This window comes from Dipodomys spectabilis, unplaced genomic scaffold (genome assembly GCF_019054845.1).
Source record: "Dipodomys spectabilis isolate Male_0828 unplaced genomic scaffold, ASM1905484v1 ptg000227l, whole genome shotgun sequence".
Lineage (NCBI taxonomy): Eukaryota > Metazoa > Chordata > Mammalia > Rodentia > Heteromyidae > Dipodomys > Dipodomys spectabilis.
Window position 1 is genome coordinate 3,809,689 of NW_024870904.1, and position 15,906 is coordinate 3,825,594.

General features: G+C 39.8%; 1 protein-coding gene across 1 annotated transcript; it reads right to left on the minus strand.

The window, feature by feature from the left end:
* Positions 1-13,934: 13,934 nt before the first annotated feature.
* Positions 13,935-15,533, minus strand: LOC122123232 (zinc finger protein 624-like; the record flags this gene model as incomplete). The annotated part of the gene is made up of 1 exon (XM_042697616.1): positions 13,935-15,533. A coding segment is annotated over one exon (1,599 nt), but the record flags the coding sequence as incomplete, so codon positions are not given.
* Between the last annotated feature and the right edge of the window lie 373 nt (positions 15,534-15,906).

Below are 15,906 nucleotides of genomic sequence, written 5' to 3' on the forward strand. Positions count from 1 at the left end.
TGGGAGTCATTGGCCTTGAAGCCTTTGCTCACATTTTGCCTGCTCCTGCAGGCACCCCAGGATCTGCAAGTCTCTCTCTCTCTCATAATCAGAGATCCTATACTTGTCTCCTAAAACTTATTGTGATTTTCGGGTGATCCTTTACATACAACATAATTGGGATGGATTGGATTGGAAACTTTCTTACCTGATTTTATTTCTCCAGTGTATGGGTTTTGCATGTCCGTTTTGTGGAGCTGAACTATTCCTCATGAAAAATGGGAATCAAAGGGCATATTTGGATTATAGACTTCAACTTAAAAGCACCTCTGATAATACAAAGAAAACCTAATTTCATTCTGTAAAAGTAAATTCCTAAGAGGCAAAGAGAAAAGGATCAGGAAAAAGTGGAGTGCTTCGAAGACTACCTGTGAAATGTAGTTTTCACTTTTCAAGTCTATATTTCTGATGCATTTATTTATACTTTTATCCTTTTTTTGTTTGTTGTTCGGTCATGGCACTTGTACTCTGAGCCTGGGAACCATCACTGAGCTCAAGTGCACTACCATGTGAGCCACAACACACTTCTGGATTTTTAGATGTCACTGGAGATAAGTGTCTCACACATGTTGCTGGCCTGTCTGACGTTGAACCTGGATCCACAGTTTCAGCCTATTGAAAAGTGAAGATTACAGACATGAGGGACTAGTACCCAGCTTACATTTCTTGTGTTTTTTGTCCCAACCCTGGGGCTTGAACTCAGTGCATGGACACTGTCACTGAACCTCTTTTGCTCAAGAATAGCACCCTACTACATGAGCCACATTTCCACATTAAGCTTTTTCTCAGTATGTGGTACTGAGGACTTGAACCCAGGGCTTCATGCGTGCTAGGTAAGCATACTACCACTGCTGGGGCCAGCCACAACTCCAGCAGTGCTCCAGAAGAACAAGGGGATGATAATGGAAGAGACAGAGACAAGACCAATGATGAATTTCTCTTTATTCCAGCAATGACCTTAGCTATAGACATTTTCTCTATGTGCACAATGCTTGCATCACATTTTTCTAGGACCCAATGTGCCAGCAAGTGCAGATCATATGCATCCTTACTCATTCCAGTTCAACCTTTGTCCACCAAATTTCTACAGGTAAGCCCGCAGCGCCAGAAGTAATAGGAAAACTCCCTCATATGGATAGGGCTGTAGTTGTGGAGATTTTGGTCACACCTTGCCAGCTCCTGGCACCTCTGGGTCTCCAATGTCTCTCCTTTATCATTTTGTAAATTGAGCAAGTGTCTAATAGCCTGAACCTAGAAAAAGCAGCAGATCATATATCTCAGGAAGAATCGAAGAAAAAGGCTTATGAAAAGAAGGAAGAGCAAAAGGCGTAAGAAATAGCAAAAGGTGTGTTATTATCCAGGTTGAATCCCTGCAGGTAATGGAGAAGTGATGCAGCTAATTCTCTGGGTGTGCTACCTATAGGTTGCAGTGACCAATATCATATATCTGACCCTGAAGCTGCATAATGTCTAAGCTTTAAATTATCAAAGGACCAGATTCCTCAAATATGTCACTGGATAGTGGTCCAAGTCATATTTCCATCAGATTTAAGAAAGATAACACAGATGTACTGGCCATTAGCATGACACATCATTTTTAACCACATCGTTAGCAGGTCCACCTGATTATCAACATACATCACTGCTGTTTCCAAATCATAAAACTTATCACAATCTTTTTATCTACTCCCACCTGCATCCCAGGGCACCAGAAGTTTATCATGATGTGCTGTATATATGGTTTGCATAAGTTTCACAGCAGAAGCAGTAGCACTAGCAAGAAGAGTTGGGGTACAATAAGGTTGGCAACCAATATTCCCAAAAATTGTCTGCAATGGCTAAGAGCCCTCTAAAGCTCAATAGCAAACAGAGACCCAAACTTAATCTACCATCATTGTTCTATCAACTAAACAGGCAACATAAGTTAAGGTAATTGAATAGTAATCCCAGAGGATTTATAAGGTTAGTGAAAATACAATTGTTCCTGCAAGAGGTATGAAACACCTCTCCACCCTTGAAAACAATACGCAGCTCAACTACCAGCCTGTACAGATACATAACACGTGGCACTGTGGGTCAAGTGGTAGTGGTAGAGCACTTGCCTTGAGCTGAAGAGCTGAGGGACAGAGCCCAGGCCCAGAGTTCAAGCCACAGGACCGACAAAAAAAAAAAAAAGCAGATACATAACACAAGCTTGCACTGTAAGTGAACAAAGAATCATGAAACAAAACAGGTCTCTGAAGCAGAGGTGTGGAATCCAGACAGGCATTCATGCAAATAGGCCTCAAGGCAGCATCCAGTCTACAATGTCAGGGTGAGCTTGTCCACACAGGCTGACAAACATGAGGTCCAGTAAGTTACCACTGATCAGGTCACTCCTCTGAGAACAGTCCTGCGGTGAATATTGGGAGGCTCCTAACACCAGAACAGCGGACAAGAAGTCAAGTCCACAGGCCCTCCATGGTGGTGGATCATTACCAACAAAGGAATCTCTAAGAATAGTGGAAACCAAGTGGGGTGCACCACATCTCCTGCCAAAGGAATTCTACAAGTGCTATGCATAAGCTCCATATATTTTCCATACATTCACCTTTTCTTCCAGAGGAAGTCAGAGCCATAATCTATCCCTGAATACCTTACCATACTTGTACCTTCTACCTCAGGATCTACAACACTCAATAATTGAGATCAATGCAATAAGAGGATATAATATTTGTATAAGAAATAGTCAGACAAGTCTGTGAGCAATGAACAATTCAAAAATAATGTAGGAAGTAAATTCTATTTATACTAGGACAATAAACATAATACTTAGAAATGAATGTTTGAAAAATGTAACCTTGAACAATGAAAACTATGGGACACAGCTAATCTAGGAAGCAGCCAATTTTACCTGAACCTTATGTCCTTGCCTCTCAGGAACTTACTTTTAACTTTTACAGAAAGAAAGAATTCTTTTTGCTTCATATTTTATAGGTGCTCCAATGTTGCCATCTATACATCCAAATGTGCCTCATGATCTGCATTTTTATGAGGAATAGCTCAGGTCCACTAAAAGAGGCATGGAGAACCTATGCACTGGAGGACTGAATATCAGGCATGAATATTTCCTACACAAGCCTTCCCAGTCATGATGTGGGGAAAGGATCATCAACAATCACAATAAACCCTTAAGAGACAGCTTAGGATGTTTGATATGAGGGAGAGAGGCAAAAGGTTTATTCCACAGTGTAATGCATACAGTCTGGGAAGACAAGTCTGAGGACCCCTAGATATGTAGCCTACTGTTGCTGCCAGAAACTTCTAGGATCAGAGAAGAGGTAGAAAATCAAAACAAAACAGGGTATGCAAAACAGAAAAGTAAAAACAGACTGGTTTGGAGCAAGTAATCAAGCTTCACATGAACATAGACCTACCCTAAACTCTACCTCCACCCACATTCAACCTAATCTTCCTAGACAAGCATTTTTTGAAGTCTTGGGTGGAGTACCATTTTCTAAGAAACCCTGGGAGGAAACTTTTCACTAGTTCCCTGAAACAATCAATAAAAGAAAGGCAAGTAGAGCACAGCAAATGTTCAATGACACTGCTCATGCTCTGAGTTCAAGTCACAGGACCAACAACAAATTGAGGGGAAAAACTTTTTAAGGAAAGGAAAACTTCAGACACAAATAACCAAAAACTCCTTGAAATTTCATAGATGGAATTTGGGAGTTTCTGGGAAAGTAATGAGGAGAGTTTGACAAATCAATTTAATTCAAAGATTATAAAGTATGTCTACCTTAAAATCCTGCTATCTTATTTCAGTATATATATATATATATATATATATATATATATATATATATATACAGAGAGAGAGAGAGAGAGAGAGAGAGAGAGAGAGAGAGAGCAGGGGGAAATGATCCCAGAATCAATTGGTTAAATGTCTGTAAATACCTGATTGTGTGACTTCAACTCTGGGCCTGAGCACTATCCCTGATCTCTTCAGATCAAGGGGAGCTCTACACCAATTGAGCAACAAGGCCACTTGCATTTTTCTGGTGGTTTAATGGAGAGAAAGCTCATGAGTTTTCCTGCTCGAGTTGGCTTTGGACCAACATCCTCAGATCTCAGCCTCTTGAGTCCCTAGGATTACAGGCATGAGCCACTGGCACACAGCTACAAATACATTTTTAATGCGAGAGGGGAGATATTCAAAATTTTAAGGCAAAAGAGACATAATTTACATGTACCAGAACACACATTTTTAACAATAATAACAACAAAACCATGGAGTCTCATAACCTCAATTACATTAATAGAACTAAGAATTAAAAGGCCAAATTAGCTAATGCTCCTAATACATTTCTTTCTTTTGGTTGATCTCACAAAGTTTCAGGAGGTAAACTGATTTTTCAAGGAGCAACTCACCTTAGTTCCCATAGATGGGAGAGAAAGTTCCCCATGCATCCATGCACACTTAGGACCAAGTGTCTGGCACCAGTGAAAACCCTGTAGCAGGCCCACTTCCTCTAGGTGAATGCATCCCATTATGGGAATTGTAGTTTCTATCAGGACACAGATCATTTGAAAGTGTGTTTGAGGGAAAGGGGAGAAAAGAGGCCAATGCCTCCTTGGTCACTGTTGGTGTTTTCAGTTTGCAAATTCGGGTTTCTTTCCTTTTGTCTTGCTGCTGGAAGTGCTCTTAAGTACAGCTTTGCACTCCATAGTCAGAGCCAAGAGGTAGAAGCCCAGCTTGCCTTCTTGGGAGGTGTAACTTGAAGCCATCTGAGGATCCTAGGGAGAGTCTTTCCCCAGTCTGGGTTTGATGATATTTTATGTGCTGCCATTAGCATTTGTTCCTCCGGGTACCAGAAACTGGCTCACAAACCTCTGGTCCTCTAGACAAGGAGAGTCAGGAGTTGTGCGCTTATACTCCTGAATCTACAGATCCTGGTACTCACCCATGTGACTTTATAAACTTGCTTTTTGTGAATTGAAGCCAATGAATCTTAAACATTCCTTGAAAATGTCTTATATAAACATATTCATCCCCTTTTGACCCTCTGCACTTCTTATGGCTTTTGAAACTTTCAAAATGTTGCTGGCACAGATATACTCCACTTTATGTGTCTGTTCTGACACACTACAATTTCTCCACTAATATAATTGGCCTATAATCCATCGCTTAAAATAATAGAGTCTGTTGGGGCAAGTGATACAGTGGTAGAGTGCTTGCCTGCATGAATAAGTCCCACGCTTTATTCCTCAGAACCACATAGGTAGAAAAAGCTTGCAGTGCACTGTGGCTCAAGTGGTAGAATGCTAGCTTTGAGTTTAGGAGCTGAGGAACAGTTCTCCAGGCTCAGAGTTCAGGCCCCATGTCCGACCAAAAAAAAAAATGAGAGACTTCCTGATTATGTGTTCCTAATCAATTGATAAAATAGAATTTGAATAAAATACAATGCCCTAGATATGTGTGTGCTTGTCCTGATTCTTGAACTCAAGGTCTGGAAAATGATCATGAAATTATTTGGTTCAATGATAATGTTGTACCACATAAGCCACATCTCAACATCTAGCTACTTTGGCTACTTTATTGGAGATAAGTGTCTCGGACATTCTTTTATCCATGGATTTATTTTGTGATCCTTGTAGGGATCCTTCATGTGTATCCCAGGGGACCACAAGCAGGCACAGGAGAAAGATTATTATAAAGTTTACTAGAAGGACCATATTTCCCAGGAGACAGAGCACATGCATCTGTCTTTCTTCAGGTAGTCACAGGAGCTGGGGAGCAGGAAGTTAGGTAGGTGCATGCTCAGGTAGGTGTGGGTAGAGAGAGGGAGTGGTAAGCAGTATGGAGGGAACTCTAGGTCTGGAAGGAGCTCAGGTCTGGGTGGAGCTGAGGAGCAAAAGTGGGGATACAAACTTTTCCTCAGCTCTCAGCCTTCTAAGTAGCAAAGATTACAGCCATTAAACATGAAAGCCCAGTTACAATGTCCTCTTTTAAATTCAGATTATATCCTAAAAAAATAATATGAAATAGAAAACTTGAAAAATTTTAAGGCAAGATATTCAGTCGCTAATGTGGATGAGGACAGTCCAAATCCCAAAACAAACAGAAAATTCGCCACCTTGAAATTTGTAACACTCCTCATCTTAAGTATTGTGAATGTGAACACTAAGCCTATAATAAATTCTCTTTAAGTTTTTCAAAGTAAGAAAACATTCTTGTGAATTAGAAAAACCCAGTACTAATGTGCAAACACTACTTTTAAAGGATTCATATTGTCTTTCTATCAAAAATACCTTACTGAAGTAAACAGAATTGATTTTCTTTTTTGTGAATGTCACTGCAAAGTTCATGCATTTTATATTAACAATTACCATTGTGGGTAAGTATAAGAAAAACCAGAATGCTGGATAAAAGAATTTCCTGTGTAATCAACCAACAAGTATAAGCAAAAGCACATACCTATATAAGTTGTTTCTCTTTAATTTTATGGATCTACATTTGTAGTGTATTTTCTGTTAATATTGTTTAGTAACACATAAGACTTCACTCTTCTGTGGATTTGTCTTTAGTGGAGACTTTAATGCTCTACATGATTCAGGAATGTTTCTTCTCCCATACGAAGGCTTTATGCTTTACCAGTCCAAGTATCATGTTCTGACCAGAAACTTCTAGGGTAAAATCACACAGGTTCTTTTCTGACTCTCATATGACTTCTCTCCAAGCCATGGTTCCAGAATCTTTACTCACTGTCAACAGCAAGAAAGAATGAAAGGATCTCTGATGAGATTCTTTTATTTCTCACTCTGTTTGACATTCCATGTTATGAACCTAACTATGTCCAAGATTGAAAAACAGAAAAAAAACAGATTCAGCTTTAGGAACAGGTTTCTAAAAAAGCTAAAGATGGCTTGTAGATTTCGCAGATGATCAAATCTTGGCTTCTAAGTTAAGTGCAGATTTGCTTTAGTTTGCTTCTCATTTTTTACTTTAAGCACAATGTTGCCTCACTTTTTTGTGATTCAATGACACCTAGAAGGAACTTCTCATGGAAGGTAAAGGTTGCCTAGAATCTTATCAGACATCACATCCACAAAAATAACATGAGACTATCCTAATGAAGTTTTAATGGATTTGCTGAAAAAGTGTGGTCAAACGTAATTTTGACTGCTGTACAGGACTGAGTGTGTTATAAGTAGTTCAATTAATCTCTGTTAATACTCTTGGACTTCTTTGTGGTATTTGTCTTTCTTGAAACTTACTCCGTATTTGATGGTATTTATAGAAATCTTTGTTTTTCTCTAAGTTATGTACAAGTGTAGAAGTGGTGGACCATATTTCTATGTAATTCTATATTCAGTTCTTTTTAGGACGTTTTGTCCCATCTTTGATAGTTTTACATACCTGAGAGAAATGCACCAAGTTCACATAATTGTCACATCTTTCCTAGCTTTTGTTAGACTTTGGAAGGATTTTGTTGTTTTGTTTAAAACTATGGCCACACTAACATGTATGAAATGGTTATTTTATTGTACTTTTGATTGGAATTTTTCTCAGGACTATTGCTACTACTTTTATATTTTAATCTTCACAATAAATTTTTTTAAGAATGCAAAAACAGAGAAACACAGAGTAAGTTCTCCAGTGGATGTAGGTAGCACTTGGTGCAGGGACGGAGAGCAGACATGGTAAAGGAAAGGATTATGGTTTGATAAAAGTGTATTTGTGTATGTGTGTCTATGTGTGTGTTTGTGTGTTGTGTTTATCAATGAAACTTGCTGACATTAGGTTTTTTGTTTTCTTTTGCTCATTTCATCTTGTTTTTGTTGTTCTTGTTTGACATTCCTGGGGCTAGAACTCAGGGCTTGAAAACTGTTCCTGAAATTCATTATGCTGAAGGCTACAACTCTACCATTTGAGCTACAGCACCAGTGCTTCTATGGGTATTTGGGGGCTGTTGTTGTTTATTATGTACTGAAATATCAAACATAGTGTTCCATGGCTGCTAGGCAAGTACTTTATCACTAACACACATTGCCAGCCCCAACCACACTGTTTTAAGAAAGGAGGCAGGCTGGGAGTGTGGCTCAGTAGTAGAGTGCTTGCCTTGCATACCTGAGGCACTGGGTTCCATTCCTCAGCACCACATCAGCAGAAAATTCATTGCGACTTATCACCAATGAAATGCCAGAAAACTAGAAGTGACATTCTGGCTGGAAGTGGTAGCATGCCAGCCTTTAGTAAAAAGCCTAGGGAATATGCCAGGCCCTCCCTGAGTTCAAACCCCACAGCTAACAATTGAAAGAATAAAGAAACAATCCCAAACAAAAACCTAATTACTTGCTCATTGCCTTTGTTCTAATTTTCTTTGTAGTTGTAACTGAATACTTCCTGTCACTCCATTTTCTACTTTCTTCCTTTCAATTTGAGGGGTTGAACCTTCAGACTTGCACATGGAAAGTGGATCCTACATACCAACCTATTCTTTCTTCTTTTAACATAAAAAGTCTGCTTATAGGACAGGGAAGGTAGCTAAGTGGTAGAGTGTTTGCATCGCATGAATGAGGAGATAGGTTCTATTCCTCAGATTCTCATACACCAATAAAGCAGAAGTTGTGCTGTGGCTCAAGTGGTAGAGTGCTACCCTTGAGCAAAAGCAGCTCAAGGACAGCACCTGTCCCCTGAGTTCAAGCCTAAAGACCGCAAAACAAAAAGTCTGCTCATTTAAATTAGCCAATATTCCTCTGGAATTTAAATGACAAACTTAAAAGTGACATAAGTTCACGTTCAATAGTATTGTCCTCCTTTCCAGAGAGTTCAGGGACAGCACACAGAAGAGACCCTAGGCCTCTGCTGTCATTTATAAACTAGCTGTTGTACAACATTAAGCATCAACACATACATTTCTATTCTTATTATTTTGAACACAATGGGATTTGTTAGGGTTGGTAAAAATAAGTGAAGGAACCCTTCCTTTTCACCTATTTGTTGTGATAGTAATGGTTCTATTTTGCTGTGCACTCAAGTCCCACACTTGTCATTGAAGTTCTCTCTGAACTACTTTTCAATTTCTTTTCTTCTTAGGGCACACACATTCACACACATCCTGAAGAATTTTTACTAGTTCATCTAGCAATGTTTTACTACCAATTCTCTAGTCCACAAGTAATTGTATCATCTACATAGGACAAGACTATTACATTAGGCCACTGATTTCTCTGACAGGTCCCTGTGTCAACAGTCAGCCCTGCAGGAAACACGTGTGCAACTTGGCTCATGCTGCAGGTGCCATGCTGTGCTGGTGGTGGACTGATGGGTAGCACACACCCTGCTCTGGGCTTCTCACTCCTGTCCCAAGGGACTTGCCAGGTTTGCCTATTGCATGAAGACTTTGGCACTGCCCTCCTCTCCTCAGCTGGCTCCTTACCAAACTTTTCTTTCCTGTACCTTTCATTTTGAGTTCTGGCATAGACCAACCTTATCGTTCAAATATATTGGTATTCTGGGACCTTAAATCATCACTACTTGATACTTCTTTTCTTATGATACTGTTTCAAGTATACTGCAATATTTGGCCACATTTTATATGTTGAGATCTCTCTTTGAAGGTCTCATTCTGCACTTTACAGACGTGGACCACATTGTCCTGCATAGCATCTTGAACCTCTACAAGGACTTATGAACTAGTCAGAAACATAAAGGTATGTGCATGTGGATTCACTTGACAAAAGAAACCAAAATATTCGTACAATCTATCATTACGCTGGCTTATAAGACATTTCAATATCAACCTCAATTGAGGACAATGACTATACACTATCGAGGACTTTAGGCTTAAACAAGAATGGTAACTTTTCTGCACGAGGGCCAAAAACCCATTTTCCAGAATATCTTCCCTGGCCCTGGAGTTCTTTCTACTCAGGGCCCGGGTACTGTCCCTGAGCTTTGGTAATAAAGGAACAAAAGTGTTGACAGTCTATCAACTTCATTCACAGCATTACTTGTGGGAAATTTGGTGATAATTGGCCATAACACTTTTACAGCTATTCCTACCTTGTTTGCCTTTCAATTGTGATCTTTAAACCTCATGCTCTTGAGCAAGTAAGAATCCCGATGTGAAGCACCAGTGCCCTGTTAGATCAGGAGATCTTAATTACTTGATCCAAACAGGACTCATGGTGTCCACATAACAGGATATATAATTCATAACATCATATAGCCATATGCAAAACTCCTTTTGCAATCACTTGGTAAAGGTCTGTTTACCTATCATTGGGTAATCCACACCCAAATTCTTCCACTAAATATTTGGAAGAATGTATTGGTTACACGTACCTCATTATTGGTCCTCAGGTTGAATTCAGGGGCAAAAACTTGTGAGGCTTCCTTTACCTTCTATAGAAGATGACCATTTGTATCACTGATTTTTCACCTTAGGGTCTTGCTTCTCTGCCTGGACCTTTCCATACATTAATTTTATAATTACATATCAGAAGTAGTAAAAAGGTAGGTACATATAACCAGAGCCATGCTTTTATTGGCTAAGATACCATTTTCATGGAGCTTTTGCATGGGATGGCCTACAAAACTATCTAATTTCAGCTTCCTGAGTAGTTAGTATTCCACCCATGAGGGAGTGTAATTGCTCATTTTTAATTGCTGGTCTGAAATTAAAAGAGGAAAGGGTACTTTACCAATTCAGTGAGCATTAAGTCCCTTTACTTCTGAATTCAAGCAAAGTGTTGGTCAAATGATAATAACAAAAATAATACAAAACATTAATAAAATGTTATCATCAGGCATAATTTTAATGAACATGGTATTTTGGTTCATAATTTGAGATATATAACAGGCCTAGGTAGGACTCCAGTCTGTGAACCATCCCTTCTCAGAAAGCATACAGTTTGTAAACATGGGAGAATGAGCGATTTCCAAATGGATAGTGTGTATGTGTATGTGTGTGTGTGTGTGTGTGGTACAAATAGGATGGCCAAGGGCACAGGTGCCTCCGAATGCCATTTTTTTTATTAGGCCTCTGTAGATAAGCAGAAGGGTTTGCCTGGGAATGTGGCTCAGTGTCAGAGCACTTGCCATGCATGCATGAGGTCCTGGGTTCAATTCCCCAGCACCACATAAGCAAAAAAAAAAAAAAAGCTGGAAGTGGCACTGTGGCTCAAGTGGTAGAGTGCAAGCCTTGAGCTGAAGAGCTGAGGGACAGCACCTAGGCGCAGAGTTCAGGCCACAAGCCCGGACCCCCCACCCCAAAAAAGTAGAAGGGTGAACAGTGTGATGGAAGGCATTAAGCGAGCAACTAGCTAAATCTAGCAATGTGAACTCCACTGTCCTTATCTTGTAAATGGAATCATAGGCAGGATTTAAGGATTCCTTTTTTTATTGTGAAAATACTGTGAAGAAGAGTTATTATTTTTGAACTATTGAAATAAATACTGAAATTGTTGAAGCCACAGGAAGCCTGAACTGGAGCACTGAAGGAAACCTCATGTTCCCAGAGACAGATTTCTTCAGAACAGCCCACAGGGCTAGCTTTTATGGAGGCCAAGATGAGAGAATCTCCTTTGAAGCCAGCTCTGGCTGGCTTCAACTCAGTTCCTGAGTTCAAAACCTCATATTGGCACAATAACGTTCCTTCATGAATGTGTGAAAGTATTGCTCTTCATGTAACCAAACAGCTCTAGACATATCTAGAATGACTGGCTTATATAGGATCTGGAGCCTTGGTCTTGGTTTATTAATTAAGCTCTTTCTGATGTAACAGAAATTGTTTCTAAATACCTGCAGGATATCTTTAATTACATAACTATACAGTGGCATCGATCTTGGCTCTAGAAATTCTAAATTCAGGTCAACCTTTCTGTTTCTGTAAAAGAAGACACTATATTTGTTCAAAGCCACATTATGGTAGATGGAATACTGGAGTGGATTTCACAGCTAGCAGTCTGCAAGCAGCCTGTTCTAACAAAGACTTGCAGTCCACAAATACACTTAGACAGCTTGGAAATAGGACAGAAAGGGGGGGAGAGAATAAAAACAGCACCCAGAAACCAATCAGCACCAAGAAAGTGATGAATTGGGACACCAAATGACGAGAGACAAGCCAGGAGAAAGCACACAGGACATGATTACAGAGACATGTGGCATGGCATCTGATGCCACTGCTGGTCCGGCCTAAATAGGGCCTAAGCAGGAGGCAGGTCTACAGGAAATTCCCATTCCAGGCACTGGACTTTCAGATTGAGTAACATCAGCCAAATGCCCATGCCTGCTTACAGGGATCCAGCCACACCCATCAGTTGGGAGGTAAGTGATGGATGGGGCATTTCCTTCCCCCTGCATGAAAACAAGATGCCAGACCCCACCATCTACCAAGTGGCCAATAGGGCACCAGCCACACCTGACCTCCTTACTTAATATTACTGTATTATTAAATCAATTTATAAAATGTTACATCCTCTTTATCGTTTTGTAAACATTCAAATATTTGCTTTTTGTAAAAGCCATATTTCTTGAGCTCCACCTCTGAAACAATAATTCTCACATTCACCAAAAATTAAACATTCTTCTTTTGAATAGTTTATTTCTTCCTTCTTCCTCATTGCTTCTCTTCCTCTTTCCATCTCTCACTTCCCTACTCCTTCCTTCCTTCCTCTCAGGGTCTAGAAGTGATGGTGTAGCCCAATGGCAGATGGTTTTATTCCTTTGTTAACTTCAATTTTTGAGAGAGATTGATCAATATCTTTGTGTGCTTGATTATTTCCCCTAATGTCATATCTACTTTGGCCCTCTATGAGATAACACAGGTGCGACACATCGTCCACACTGGTCTTTTATTATAGCTCACTCAGCAGAACAAATAAATGGGCTAAGAGTGAATCAATCACAAGTTTTTCATCACCAGTGATTAATTAAAGAAAAGTGCAAGCACTGAAGACACTTTGGGGTTCTCCCCCAAGACAAAATGCAGGGCTGCGAAGGTGGGTCAGTGGTAGAGCGCTTGCCTTGCATGCTCGAGGCCCGGGGTTCGATTCCTCAGCACCACATAAGCAAAAAGAAAAAAAAAGCCGGAAGTGGTGCTGTGGCTCAAGTGGTAGAACGCTAACCTTGAGCTGAAGAGCTGAGGGACAGCGCCCAGGCCCAGAGTTCAGGCCCCACGACCGGACCTCCCCCCCAAAAAATGCAGAGATTCTAGTCTTTATTAATCCATCATATTTTTTAAATATATATTTTATTGAAAGATATTGTATCGATTGGTTATACCATTATATGAGTTAGGTCATTAATACATTTTCTATCAAGCATTGTTACCCCTCCAAGAAAGACTTTACTACTGTTATGACTTTTTCTAGAAAACCTTTCCAATTTTTCTACATATGATTTTTCTCCTCTTTGTGTGTGAGGGTGTATGTGTGTCTGTGTGTTTTGTGTGTTCTGTGATGAACCCTGAGCTGTGTCTTGTAGTTCGAGGACTCCACATCTGCTATATCATAAGGTCTGTATCCTGTATTGGTTCTGTATTGCAATTTCAATTTTCTTACAGATCAAAGACTTTCCCATTTGGTACAATCCTAAGTTATTTCATTTGTGTGAATCAACTTATGTGTGTTAAGCTGTCTTTCCACATTGGTCACATTCATAAGGTTTCTCTCTTTGTGTCTGTGATGGATGTTAAGTTGTGCCTTCCAGGTGAAAGAATTTCCATGCCTGCTACATACATAATATTTCTCTCTGGTTGGTTTTTTTCTGATGGACAGAAAGGTGTATGTTCTGCATGAAAGATTTTCTACATAGGTCACATTCATAAAATTTCTCTCCTGTGTGTGCTCTCTGGTGGATAGTAAGTTGTAGCTTCTGGCTGAAAATCTTTCCGCAATCATGACATTCATAAGGTTTCTTTCCTGTGTTTTTTCTGATGGACAGTGAGGTTTGACTTCCAGGTGAAAGTCATTCCACACAGGTTACATTCATAAGGTTTCCTTCCTGTGTGTATTATCTGATGGACATTGATGCTTGACTTCCAAGAGAAGGACTTTCCACACATGTTACATTCATAAGGTCTCTCTAATGTGTGTGTTTTCTGGTGCACAGTAAGGTTTCTTTTATGGGAGAAAGACTTTCGACACAAGTTGCATTCATAAGTTTTCTCTCTGGTATGTGTTCTCTGATGGAGATTAAGATTTGATTTCTTGGTGAAAGATTTTCCACACATCTTACATTCATAAGGTTTCTCTCCTGTGTGTGTTCTCTGGTGCAGAGTAAGATATGCCTTGCAGGAGAAAGACTTTCCACAAATGTTACATTCAAAAGGTTTCTCTCTAGTATGTGTTCTCTGATGGCGATTAAGATTTGATTTCTTGGTGAAAGATTTTCCACACATCTTACATTCATAAGGTTTCTCTCCTGTGTGTGTTCTCTGGTGCAGAGTAAGATATGCCTTGCAGGAGAAAGACTTCCCACAAATGTTACATTCAAAAAGTTTCTCTCTAGTATGTGTTCTCTGATGGAGATTAAGATTTGATTTCTTGGTGAAAGATTTTCCACACATCTTACATTCATAAGGTTTCTCTCCTGTGTGTGTTCTCTGGTGCAGAGTAAGGTATTCCTTGCAGGAGAAAGACTTTCCACAAATGTTACATTCAAAAGGTTTCTCTTTTGTGTGTGTTCTCTCGTGGCGAGTAAGGTTTGATTTCTCGGTGAAAGACTTTCGACACACATTACATTCATAAGGTTTCTCTTTTGTGTGTGTTCTCTGGTGGTGAGTAAGCTTTGATTTCTCGGTGAAAGACTTTCGACACATGTTACATTCATAAGGTTTCTCTCCTGTGTGTGTTCTCTGGTGGAGAGTAAGCATCGATTTCTGGGTGAAAGATTTTCCACACTTGTTACATTCATAAGGTTTCTCTCCTGTGTGTGTTCTCTGGTGGAGAGTAAGATATGCCTTCCAGGAGAAAGACTTTCCACACATGTTACATTCATAAGGTTTCTCTCCTTTGTGTGTTCTCTGGTGGACAGGAAGGTAAGTCTTCCAGGTGAAAGACTTTCCACACATGTTACATTCATAAGGTTTCTCTCCTGTGTGTGTTCTCTGGTGGACAGTAAGGTATGTCTTCGAGGTGAAAGATTTTCCACACATGTTACATTCATAAGGTTTCTCTCCTGTGTGTGTTCTCTGGTGTCTAGTAAGATATTCCTTCCAGGAGAAAGACTTTCCACAAATGTTACATTCAAAAGGTTTCTCTTTTGTGTGTGTTCTCTGGTGAACAGTAAGCTTTGATTTCTGGATGAAAGACTTTCCACAAACGTTACATTCATAAGGTTTCTCTCTAGTATGTGTTCTCTGGTGGACAGTAAGCTTTGATTTCTCGGTGAAAGACTTTCCACACTTGTTACATTCATAAGGTTTCTCTCCTGTGTGTGTTCTCTGGTGTCTAGTAAGATATGCCTTGCATATGAAAGATTTTCCACAAATGTTACATTGAAAAGGTTTCTCTTTTGTGTGTGTTCTCTGGTGGACAGTAAGCTTTGATTTCTGGGTGAAAGACTTTTGACACATGTTACATTCATAAGGTTTCTCTCCTTTGTGTTTTCTCTGAGGGACAACAGGGTGTTTCTTCTCAGTGAAAGACTTTTCACACTGTTTACATTCGTCAACTACAGAAGACACATGAGTACTATATGCAGCACACATCTTACCAGGTTCACTGAAAATACCCATGCTCTGACAGCCAGTGACCTTTTCTATCCTCATCCCTAAGGAGTTCCGATTATTCTTAATCAGTTCTGACTTCTGTATGGAGCTCAAATGAAAACTTCTTATAAGTCTCACTTTTTCCTCCCCTAGGTTACTATTCATG